The sequence below is a fragment of the Triturus cristatus genome, chromosome 9 (genome assembly GCF_964204655.1).
Source record: "Triturus cristatus chromosome 9, aTriCri1.1, whole genome shotgun sequence".
Classification (NCBI taxonomy): Eukaryota; Metazoa; Chordata; class Amphibia; order Caudata; family Salamandridae; genus Triturus; species Triturus cristatus.
In genome coordinates, this window is record NC_140592.1 from 903,505,551 (window position 1) to 903,518,852 (window position 13,302).

Here is a 13,302-nt window from a genome sequence, read left to right on the forward strand (position 1 = left end):
TCGATGCGATGTGGACACGATCGGTGAAAGAGTGGCAAGCATGGAAGAACAGGCTAGGGAGGAAGAGGTGGTGCAGCTCCAGCAGGAGGTAATACGCCTACGGGAACAGCAGTTTGACCTCCAGTCACACACGGAGGACCTCGAAAACCGCTCCCGGCGGAACAACATCCGCGTGAAGGGTGTCTCTTCGGACGCGGAGGGGACGGACATGACCTAGTACTTGCAGGATATGTTTGGGACATTTTGGGGGTCCCGCCGGACTTCAAGATCCTTATCGATCTCGCACACAGGGTGGTGTTGAGAAGAAAGTCCCGGCACCCCCGCCACACATCCTGGCCTCCCTCCCAGACTTCCCCCTCAAAGGGCGTATTCTGCGGGCGGCCAGAGCTCAGCAACTGGTCAAATAAATGGGGCACTTTATAGCCTTATATCAGGACTTGGCCGCCATCACGCTACAGAAAAGTAGAGAGTTCAAGGAGGTGACCACGCATCTGAGAGATAAGGGAGTGTCGTACTCTTGGGATCACCCATTCAGACTGATTTTTAAATGGGACGGCAAGCTTCAGCAAATTAAATCTCTACAAGACGCTTGTACTATGCTCAGCCTGGAGCAGCGGAGCCAGGAGACTATGGCCAGTCAGGAGCGCAGGCCCCCACGAGAGCGCTGGCAGAGAGTTGGACGGAGGCGCCCTTCTGCTAACTCTGTGGGGCCAGACCCCACAGCCATGGCGCAGGAAAGACAGTCCGCTCTTGAGACGGTCCTCAAGGACACAGCATCTCAGAACAGAACAGCTCAAGGCCTGCGGGAGGATGCCATATGCAACTGAGATAAGCATTGGGGGGCTGCTGGGGGCGGGGAGGCGGGGAGTGCCGAGCCACGATATGCCCCATCTAACCTTTTCTTTCCAGGTGCTCGCGACTACGTCCTGTGTACTCGGGACAACATGGTTGCTCACTGCAGCTCCTGGACAATACCTTGGGGTAACTGTTGTTGGGTTTGTTGGGGTTAGCGGGGGGAGGGAGGGGTTCGATGTCCAAATCACATTTCCACGCAAGGTCCCTGGAACCCACAGAGTATTCACGCCAGGATTCACATACGGCCTTACAACACTCCGACCCGCAGAAAGGTGGTTCCCATATGAAGTAGGACATATTACACTATTATGGCCAGCATAGCTTAGCCCGTATCCCCTCAGTATGGCCCGGGAGGTAGTGAAAATCGTTACACTTAATGTCAAGGGACTAAACAACCCAGTAAAGAGACGCGCAATACTTTCATACTTAGAACACACGGAGGCTGATATATGTCTCCTTCAGGAGACGCACCTCCTTACCAAAGACTGACACCGCATGCGCTCGAGGGCGTTCCCTCAACAGTACTTCTCTTCCACAGGGGAGAAAAAAGCCGGAGTAGCCATTCTTCTATCCAACCGTTGCAAGGGGATAGTGAAGGAGAAAGTGGCTGAATTAAAGGGGAGGCTCCTGGCTTACACTATTCAGTTTGGCACCCAGTCCCTAGTGATAGGCTCAATCTATGCCCCTAAATCGGGACAAGAGAGATTCCTTCAAACGGCTCTAGCGGACGTCTTGACCCCACAAAACTGCATGACACTGGTTGGGGGGGACCTAAATTTGGTCATGGATTCGTCCAGGGACAGATAACATACTTCCTACTTTCATAAGGGAGAGATGTCAGGAGATGGGAAGAAATGGCTGAAGGAAATGGGTTTTGTAGAGATTTGGAGGGAGGCTCACCCCAACTCCACACATTATACATTATACTCTCACGCCCACAAGTCTTATGCATGCCTAGACTACTTCCTGGGTCCTGGGGAGATTAATAGGGTGGTACAGGCGGCGACTATTGAACCTGCAGCCCTCTCAGACCACGATGCACTGACCATACAGATGCGGTTAACACCGGGACCACGCCACTCTGGAAGCTGGAGACCCAAAGAATCCATGCTCCATAACAAAATGGTGCAAAACCAAAGGGGATGATGGACGGAGTGTTGAACAATGCAAGCACTCACCCCCAGTCAACTGATCTGGGTTTAATCCATCATCATTCTTTAGCTCACTTCGCCATCCCAGTTCAGACATGGCCATATGCAAATCAGTCTGACCCTGTGCTTTATGGTAACAGTCTAGCCCAAACTGCCAAGCCATGTCTTCCCTGGACCGGAAACAAGCATCCTGGGACCGGCTTCGGGTTCATAACCCTCCTCAGCCAGGCTATCTTGAATCCAGTGGCAAAGTGAGCAAGGAAACCACGTCTGGGCATACCCTGCCAACTTAGGGCAAAAAAAGCAAAACCAAAGGGGATGATGGACGGAGTGTTGAACAATGCAAGCACTCACCCCCAGTCAACTGATCTGGGTTTAATCCATCATCATTCTTTAGCTCACTCCGCCACCCCAGTTCAGACATGGCCATATGCAAATCAGTCTGACCCTGTGCCTTATGGGAACAGTCCAGCCCGAACTGCCAAGCCATGTCTTCCCTGGACCGGAAACAAGCATCCTGGGACCGGTTTCGGGTTCGGGTTCATAACCCTCCTCAGCCAGGCTATCTTGAATCCAGTGGCAAAGTGAGCAAGGGACCCACGTCTGGGCATACCTTGCCAACTTGGGGCGAACAAAGCAAAACCAAAGGGGATGATGGACGGAGAGTTGAACAATGCAAGCACTCACCCCCAGTCAACTGATCTGGGTTTAATCCATCATCATTCTTTAGCTCACTCTGCCACCCCAGTTCAGACTTGGCCATATGCAAATCAGTCTGACCCTGTGCCTTATGGGAACAGTCCAGCCCGAACTGCCAAGCCATGTCTTCCCTGGACCGGAAACAAGCATCCTGGGACCGGTTTCGGGTTCATAACCCTCCTCAGCCAGGCTATCTTGAATCCAGTGGCAAAGTGAGCAAGGGACCCACGTCTGGGCATACCCTGCCAACTTAGGGTGAACAAAGCAAAACCGAAGGGCTTGGCAGTTCGGGCTGGACTGTTCCCATGAGGCACAGGGTCAAGACTGATTTGCATATGGCTGGGTTCAAACTGGAATGGCATGGTGAGCAAAAAAACGATGGATTTAGGCCCAGATCTCTGTACTGGGGTGAATGTATGACATTGTTCTGCATTCTGTCCATCAACTGTTGTTTTTGCATTTGTCACCCCGAGTGGGACGGGTATGCTCAGACGTGAGTCCCGTGCTCTCCATGCCACTGGAATCAAGCTATCCTGGCTGAAGAGGGGTGAAACCCCGAAACCGGTCCTAGGATGCTTGGTTCCAGTCCAGGGAGGACCTGGGTTGGCAGTTCGGGCTGGACTGTTCCCATGAGTCACATTGTCAAGACTGATTTGCATATGGCTGGGTTCAAACTGGAATGGCATGGTGAGCAAAAAAACGATGGATTTAGGCCCAGATCTCTGTACTGGGGTGAATGTATGACATTGTTCTGCATTCTGCCCATCAACTGTTGTTTTTGCCATAACAAAATGGTAGCACAAAAAATCTCCAAATGCATTACCGAATATTTCACTCTAAATGACACACCAGGAATGGCTGCCACCACAATTTGGAAAGCGATGAAAGTAGTAGTACGGGGAGAGCTAATAGCAATCTCAGCAGCCCACAACAGAGAACACAAGGAAATATGGGCAAATTTAGCAGCGTCGGTGCAGGAACTTGAGCGGGTGCATAGTAGGACAGGGGCGCCAAGAGTTTGGCGACAATTGAAGGCAGTCAGAGTACAGGTGGCTGGTATCGTCTTAGATAGAGCAGAGTACGCAGCAGTCCGATTGAAACATTCCTATTACATTGGGGGCGACCGCACGGGCTGACTATTGGCAAACAGGTTACGGGCCACAAAGACAGAGGACAATGGTCGCCTCATTGCATTGGAGTGGTCAGATGGATGCCATAGGGGACTAAGAGATAGCCCATACTTTTAGGGAGTTTTACGAGAATCTATATGCCGCAGACACACCATCGGAACATGACATCACAACTTATTTGCAGTCCGTCATGGTATCCTCACTGACCCCAGACCAGGCAGCAACATTAGACGCTCCCATTCGCATAGAGGGGGTCATCACCACGATCTCACGCCTCAAGGTGCTTAAGTCGCCGGGCCCAGACGGGTTCTCCTCTCTTTTCTACAAGAAATTCTGTTCCATCCTAGCCCCGGTGCTGACCACGCTGTTCAGTTCCCTTGGATACACACACCCGATCCCGGCCTCGATGCTGGCGGCGGCGATAGTGGTTTTACCCAAAGATAGACAGCAATGCGGCTCATACCGCCCGATTTCTCTACTTAACGTAGACTTTACAATATTTACCGGTATACTCGCAACACGCCTCAGTCCCCATATGCCGAATATAATAGAACCCGACCAAGCCGGATTTATTCAGTCTCGCCAATGCGAAGATAATACCAAGAGGATACTCCACCTTATAGACAAAGCCCATCAAACGCAAATGGATGTGCTTTTACTAATGGTAGACGCTGAAAAAGCGTTCGACCGTGTGGATTGGGAATTCCTGGGGCATGTGATGGCAAAATTTGGGCTGGGGGAGATATTTCGGGATCGGGTGCGATGCTGCTACAACGGGCCTACAGCATCCATCAGAGTCAATGGCACCACCTCGCGACCATTTACCATTCAAAGAGGAACTAGACCGGGGTGCCCACTGTCTCCGTTCCTGTTTGCTCTGTACATTGAGCCGCTGGCGCAGAGGGTAAGGGACAACCCGGGAATTAAAGGCATCCCATTTGTGGGGGAAACACACCCCGTAAGCTTATATGCAGACGATGTGATAGCGGCACTGTCGGAGCCGAAGACCTCACTCCCCACCTTCCTAGAGGAGTTAGAAACATTCAGTAGGGTTTCTGGTTTCCGGTTCAATGTGGGTATATCGCTGATCCTGAATCTGAACCCGACACAATCCGCACCGGATCCCACCAAAGGATGGCTGTCCGGCATCAGAGTGGTAGACACTATCCCATACCTAGGGCTTGAATTAGCGACCACAGTACACCAGACGACTTGTCTGAATTACGCTAAGCTAAAACGGCAGACCGAAAAGGACCTGGGAGCCTGGAGTAAGCACTCCCTTTCCCTATTAGGGAGAGTAGCAGCGGTTAAAATGTTGCTGCTGCCAAAGGCGCTGTCCTTGTTTCAAATCCTACCGGCGTTGCCCCCCGAAGGGATGATTGCATCATTGCAATCCAGCATCAACAAATTCGTGTGGGCTGGGGCCCTCCCACAGATGGGCATGGCTTTAGGGTACAAAGCCCCGAGAACGGGGGTCTAGGGATACTGGACCTCCTCAACTATTATAAAGCGGCCCAACTGAGATATCTTGTGGCATGGGCGAGACCAGAATCCGAAAAACGTTGGTTATTTCAGGATAGAGAGCTGGCAGGTATCCCACTGTGGAAGGTCCCCTTCCTGAAAAGGCTGCAGAGCCCTCACGGCCTGATGGGCTCGCAAATCACCAGGTCAGTGCTGAAAATATGGGACGGAGTTGCGAGCACTAAGAAACTTATGACATATCCGTCTCCCTTAACCCCCCTATATGGGAACATCGATTTCACCCCGGGAATGTCTGGTAAGGCGTTTGAGGAGTGGCGGGGAACCTCCTGCCGTTCGGTATGGCACCTCTTTGACATCTCAGGCATACTCACATTTACTCAAATGAAATTAGAATACGGAATTCCCGAATCCGAGCGGTTTAGGTACTTACAACTGAGACATTGGGTGCTTCAAGAAGAGATAAGGGAGCAATGGAGCCGCAAACTAATCAAATATGAAAAATGGTTAATTACCAAACTCGCTGATAAGGGGCTGATCTCCGAAATGTATGATATGATTCGATCCAGCCCACCGCAACAGGCCACACAGAGTGAAAAGAGGTGGGGGAGGGAACTTGGAGGTGACCTCACACAAAAGGATTGGGAAGGGATCTACTACAGAGCAAAACACACAGCCCGTAACATGGCCAGTATCGAAACAGCTATGAAAATAACTACGTATTGGTACCTTACACCGGCGAGCCTCCACAGAGGTAACCCAAATAGGAGCCCCACCTGTTGGAGAGGTTGCGACAATGAGGGTACACTGCTCCATATTCTATGGGAATGCCCAGTGCTGTCTAGTTAATGGACTAAAATTTTAGACAAGGTGGGTGAGCTATTTGATACACAGATTCCACGGCTCCCAGTATACGTGGTGTTGGGTCTCCCTAATCCAATCACATTCCCACTCAAAAGTATGAGAGGCCGTCAGATGGGGCTGGCATTGGGGGCAGCTTTACAAAACATACTGACACACTGGGGGACATCCACTCCCCCTACACATGTAGGCTGGCTACACCGGATATGGCACATCTTAGGGATGGAACGCATATCGGCCACATTGAACAACTCCGACGCCGCTTTTCAGAAAGTATGGAGCCCCTTCTTGAAACTGCTCTCAACAGAGTTCAACTAAATAACTCTGCCCAAATATCTGAGAGCGCTGCGGCTCACAGACTTAGGGACGGAACAACGAGCATCCTCAACGGCTCAGTAGGGGACATCCAGGTCAAGTGGCAGGGACTGGACAAGCATGAACTATGGACTATCAGACAGGGAGGGCGGTGGGGCGAGTGCAAGTTTTTGTTTTGCAGTACTAGGCTTACCTTTCAACAAAGCAATTCACATGCCGCTTCAGAACTGTTCGCATCGCTTGATTTACTGCAATGGTAATATGTCCAATCTGGCACAAGAGCATGTGAGAATTGTAAACCATGCAGCAAGTTAATGCCTATGTCTGTGTATTGTTTTGTATTATTGAAAGTGCCAATAAACACATTTAAACATAAATACTCTGTGCTATTTTGACGTGCTTGGATGTTTTAGGGCAGAAAGTGCCATATGAATAGTTATGATTGATTGAGTAATAAAACTCACACTTAAGTTGACATATTTCTTCAGATCTCCCCCTGTTTAATCATTACTGTTTCCCATGGAAGTGGTGGCATATAACAGTGTAATGAAATAAAGACGAGTGTGGTCAATATTCATCTTTGTAAATAACCAAAGCCTCCTAGTTTTAGCCAAAGATTTTCTCTTTCGGGTTCCGGGGAGAATCAGTTAAAATGATGGATGGTGAAATGGTTAAAAGATAGGACCATCTGCAAACTAGATGTAATTTATTAGGGGGTTAGAGTGAAACATTGAAAGAAACTGAATATAAAAGTGTTGGTGGATTCAACATCTAATAATATATGAATGTGAGTGCCCCACTGCCAGCAGCTCCAAATTACATCTTGGGCTGTCCCTTCAGGGCCACTAGTGCTTTCACTAGAAGACTGTAATAATGATTGACGGTATAAGGTAGACCACTGTGTGCACGTCTTCGAGTATGAAATATCTGACAGCAGCATTATTAACCATTTGCAGGCAGACCATCAATTTGATATGCAGTTCATTATACAAAGTAATATGCTATTGAGAAACATTTGCATTTCTCTTTGTGCGGCAACCAAGAGTTCCTTGTTTGCTGCATTTCACCTCATTAAACATATCCGTCATACAGATTGTGTTTAAAATTCATGGTAGGTCAATTGACATCAACTTGCTGTACGGTGTTAAGAGTAGAACTTATATTTTATGATCCCTGTGCTTTTATCCTGTTGGTTGGTTGTTTTCTAATTTATATTGTGTTGTTTTTAATTTTGTACTAATCGTTTACATTGCAGTAGGATTTGATATTGTATTTAATTCAGTATTCTGTGCTATATTAATGGAATTTATCATTGTCATTCAACAACCCTTTTCAAATTTTAACATTGAATATACATTGTGTATCTACAGAATTATCTTGGATGAGGCAGCCCTCTATTTATCAGACAAATGTAATGCTGTTGCAGTGAACCTGAATCGTGGTAAGAAAAATATATTCAATTAACATGTGAGAGGAGATGCCATTCATTGTGGGTTTAGAAGCTATTGTTTGCATGGATACTCAACTAGTCAATACTGTTGCGAGTTGTAAGACCATTTGATTTTTGTAGCTCAGTTATTTTTTAGGGGACTGTAGCAAGCTGCACATCTGAAAGTTAGCCTCAAGTACTGCAGTCCATTTAAAATACTTTGTAGCAGTTACGTTTGTGTTTTTCTAAAAAGTAACAAACTTAATTCACTATTACTGTCTATTGGTGTATAAACTGAACACACAGTAAAGAAGAAATGAGTTTCGCATCTATCAATATCGATTTGAGGCAGGCCACTGAGGATTGCAAGGCCCTCACTCGCACAATCGTGGTATGCTTCATCATCGGGCATTCCAACACTTGCACTCAAATGGACTCAAGAGGACTCAACCAATATTTTGTGAGGAAGGCTTTTTTGTGTTGTTTTAGAGGGAGAAATAATCTCTAAATGTCTGAGAAAAGAAAAGTTAAAACAGTCTTCAATACCCCTAAGTATTATTTATTAAGTGGGTACTTTGGCTGGCTATATAGATTATTAAGATAATTATAACATGATCCCCTGACATGCACTGCTTATGACCTTGCATATAACATCACTGATGACATGTTCAATAACGTCATTGATGCCATTACAGTTGACATCACAAATTACATCTTTGATCAGAGTTTGGATTTCCGGACTCCCGCAGCAACAGATATCCATACATTTTTAACGATAATTTTTCTAAAACAACTGAACAGAATTATACCGGATCACAAAAAGCATGCCTTTTGAGTTAAGAACTAGCTTTCTGCCAAATTTGGTGGAATTCTGTCAAGCCGTTTTACTGTATCATTGTCTAATTTTTCCTATGGCAAATGCATGGGGGAAAAGCGCTTTGCCCCCACTCTCCTTTTTCTTTGCCCCCTCTTGATGGATCAGCCCGAATCTTTCCAGGAAGGAGCTGATGTGGATGAACTTTGTTTTGGAAAATGTTGTGAAGATTAGTTGAATGGCACCAAAGTTATAAAAAAACGCTCTTCTTATAGAACCTCTCACTCATGTATCACTACACAGTGGCTACCACAATTGTGTAATAAACCTGCACCTGTAAATGCATTGGAGTGCGGAGTACATAGAGATTCTGTTGCTGAGCATATTTCTATATCAGGTGGGTCAGCTCACCCCCCTTTATGCTGCACCACACTGACAAGAGTGCTGGGAAAATGGCATTGAGCATTAGAATGCATTACATAGTGATTCTGTCAACGTGGTATCCCATTAAAAATTGAATTTTTAAATTGCTCGTATATTTGACCTCATGAATGGATTTGTGTGAAATTCAACAGTTGCTTGGCATAGTCAGCTAAGGTTGGGCATGTATATTTTTGTTGAGATCAGTTATTTTCCTATTTTATCTGCTATAGAAAATGTTGCTTTTCCAACAATCCAAACCAAAGAGTGTATTTACAGCAAACTAATCATGAAAGTAAAACCTTACTCAGAAAGCATGCGTTTGGTGGTTTGGTGTAAATCTGTTCAATAAGTTTGGAGATATAAGTGTTTCAAAAAGTTGCTGAGTATGCTTTAAAGAGTGAACACTTGCGTTTGTGTGTTCTGTTTGGAATTTGTGGATCTTACTTAAGTCCAGTAAACTAAAACACAGAGGAATCCAATGAGACGGATGCTCTAACTGGCTGCCTTAAGAGAAATATTTTTCTTATGAAAGCCATTTTAGGATGCGTGGTAAGGTCCCTGCAACCTACGGAAAAAAGAAAGGTCATATAAAAGAAGGAGGGGGAGTTGCATCCTGACCCCCAGGGCCAAAGTAAGGGCGAACCCTAAATGCAACCCACCTGGGGTATATTAAAAATAAATTGAAAAGATTGACAGGATCTGCTGTATCTTTTCAGGAACCGTGCCTTACTTAAATGGAAGCCGGCTCAGTGGTAGCATCAAAGGTATTTTGGACCCCGAATGACAATGGAGGTTTTGGCTAGAGGCGAAGTAGTGTAGTACAAACTGCCCATGGCAGGTTGGGTGCAGGCCTAGTGGTCTACCTCTGCTGCACACTGCTAAAAGCCATGTTCAGCTGCTGTTAGTGGCCATAACAAGAGTTGGCTGCCTGTTGTCAACCTATGCTGCATACAGCAGAATGACAAGAGCAGCAAGGTGGCTGCATGGCGGGTGGGCACAGAGCATGTGCAGCCAAATAACATGTTGGCTGCCTGTGACAGTTTGGTTGCAGGGACTGGACAGAGGCCAGGTCTTGTGGCCACCCCATGCTATGCATGGCCTACAGCAGTCAACCAGCCAGTGCGTAGCCTACCCCCAAAGTCTGTGTGCAACAGGGGTTGGCTAACTGGTGACTTAGTTGAAAGACCTACCTGACAGCACCTAATTGCCACACCCCTATCACATTGCAGTCCTCAGTGGAGGTTGGCTGGCACAGTGGGGGGTTGAGCAAGGCCACTCGCAGCACGTTGGCTTCTCGGTCTGGCTGGAGGTCAAGCCCTGCTGCTAACCCCCTCTGCAGATGCACTCTCTCTCGCTCACTGTTTCATTCACCCATCTTGCATCCTGTCCATCACTTTCACTCACTCACATAAAAAACAAACAAACACCATGCATATTTGTTGTTTTTAGTTCTGAAACACCTTTTTTGTGTTTTTTAGGGAGAAAACTAAAATAGCAGCTTCAACAATGGCAAAAGAGTTGGCATAAAAATACTTTTTAAACATCTTCTGGTGGAAAAGCAGCTGGTTTTGGCAGGCTCTTCCACTTTGCTCTGTACTAGAGATGACCTTGTGGTACATCAAGCAATTCAAGCCCCTAGTTAGAAAGAATGGATCATTTTTTTCTTGCTCCTCCCGGCGGACATCTTCACTCAGCCTCTCAAGGAGGAATGGTGTGTAGCATCGCTGAAGAAGATGTATTTACCTCTTCGGCATCTCTCATCCTCTTTTTGGCATTGAACTGCTTTTCATGCCAAGAATTAAGGTACTTGTGCATAGAAGATGTTCTGAAGCAGTATTTACCTTGCTGCCTCTGCTCAGCACAAAGTATACATCTCATATCTGAGTTTTTTGATATACTTGAAAGACAATTGGTGGAAAACAAAATGGTGGATTAGAGAAAAATTGATTATAGTGGTGGTCTTGAACCCCCAATCTGAACATCATCCCATTCTTCATTTCTCTCCTTTCCATGTTTCTCTGGATTTCCCCTCTCCTGTGTTTCCTGTCCTGAATCTATTGCAAAGAAGTAAAAAGTTTTGAATCCCCAAAAAAGAAAAGCACAGAAAAAAAACGAAATACTCTACATTCCTGAAGAGCTATCCTATCCCCAGAAGTGCTATGACCTGTGCAAGAAAGTCAAGCTCTTTTTGAATGTGACAAAATACAACCCAAGGAACCGTTGAGACCTCAGCAATGGTCTATAAGGATCCGCAGTTCCCGGAAACCAGTCATTAGTGGAACTGGCATTCTCTAGGAACGCGTTTCTAGTTATAGGTACTGTGAATCCAGCAAGGCTTAAAACATGGAAAAATTAAATGTATTACTACAGGAGTGAGTTTAAAGTTGCACTCAGGTAACCCCAACCTTAAAACAATTATCTTTGCTTTCTCACCAACCACAACTTTTCAAAATCTACATGTTACGTGGAACTCATGTTGAACATGAACTCACAAGAAAGCAGTGATAAATGCAACATTACTTAGATGATTTCGTACCTTATACCTTGTACAAGGTTATTGTGTTGCACGGGGAATAATTCGTGGCCTTTCTTAAATAATCAAAGTTCTCTGAACCTTTAGCAATGTTATGACTTGTAGCATACTCTTTTTTCCAAGTGTACTTGGCACAAAGGAAAGTCTTCTAACATAGGTAGCCACTGGAAGACTATACCATAATGGTGTGTGTTGACACGTGTGTTATTTAATTGAATTACATGTTACTTAATTGAATTGTAAAATCTGTTTGTATGATTTAAAATTGCTTATATCTTATTGAAAGTATTTTTACTCTAAGATTATGTCCGACTTATGGATATGGGACTTTTGGAACTGACAATTACTGCAGTGAAACCAGGTGCCGATGGAGAAAGGGTGAGTTTTGAACATAATAGCAAAATGATTCAAATAAGTACTATCCACATATTGTATTGCGAGTACACTTTTTGCCAGTTATTGAGATCTTCCAAGGTAATTTTAATGATATGACATGTTGATAATGGCGAGTTGCATTTTCTGTCTTGTTAATTGTATTTGAATAACCACGGAGGAGAGCGGAGCTCCCATCATACTCCACTGTTAGTCCATGTTAGACTTGGCATCTTTGGAGTGGTTTCTCCTGGCTTTTTTAGTTTTTGCTGGGTTAGATGCTTTGGGCACTTTGCCACTGCTGATCAGTGTCAAAGTGCAAGTGCTTCCTGTGTAAATTGTGTTTACAATCGGTTCTCCCTGATTGGCATATTTGATTTACTGGTAAGCCCTTAATAAAGTGCACTGAGTGTGCCAGGGCCTGTAAATCAAATGCTACCAGTGGGCCTGCAGCACTGATTATGCCACCCACATGAGTAGCCCTGAAAAGGTATCTCTGACCTAACACTGCAGTGTCTGTGCGCATTTTAACTGCTCTGTCGACCTGGCAAGTGCACCTACTTGCCAGGCCCTAATCTTCCCTTTTCTTAAATCCCTACTACCCCTATGTTAGTCCCAAGGTACCCCTCTGGGCAGGGTGCAGTGTAAGTGAAAGGCAGGACATGTACTGGTGTGTGTGACATGCCCTGATAGTGAAATACTGCCAGTTTAGTTTTTCCCTATTGAAAGCATATCTGTCCCATAGGATAGAATGGGAAATACTTTTGTAACATCTTACAATTATAAATTTCCATTGGGTCAAGATAGAGAAATAATGTTTAGGCTCTCTGATCTCAGAATTTAATAACACAAATTTTAATAAAGATGGTTTTTAAATTGTGTGTTTGAAAATGCCACTTTTAGAAAGTAATGAACAAGAAGGGGTTGAGCCCATTTAAGGCACCCACACTAGGCCTCAATTACATATAACAGAACTATACGGTGTATGGGTGCTACAGTTCATTTGAAAACTACAAAAAACAGGACCACCGTATTGGATTCAGTGGTCTTAGTGATTTAATTCACCTTCAATTTTTACTTTGCTTCTTTGGACATTTCAAACATGTCGTACATGAAAGAACTCCGGTTCAAGAAATATATAAAACATACATAATTACAAGAATGAATAAAAAATGAAAAATATGTGAATACACAAACACAACAATTGATAGGCAGACCTATCCTTCATTTCCAGTTGAAAA

General features: G+C 45.4%; 1 protein-coding gene across 1 annotated transcript in view; it reads left to right on the forward strand.

Annotated features, from left to right (window-relative positions):
* Positions 1-13,302, forward strand: part of ATG2B (autophagy related 2B) — a 1,039,004-nt gene that overhangs the window by 524,138 nt on the left and 501,564 nt on the right. The window contains exons 26-27 of the mRNA XM_085626438.1: positions 7,861-7,931; positions 11,991-12,067. Of these exons, the coding sequence (XP_085482564.1) occupies positions 7,861-7,931; positions 11,991-12,067 (148 nt within the window). The remainder of the gene's footprint in view (positions 1-7,860; positions 7,932-11,990; positions 12,068-13,302) is intronic.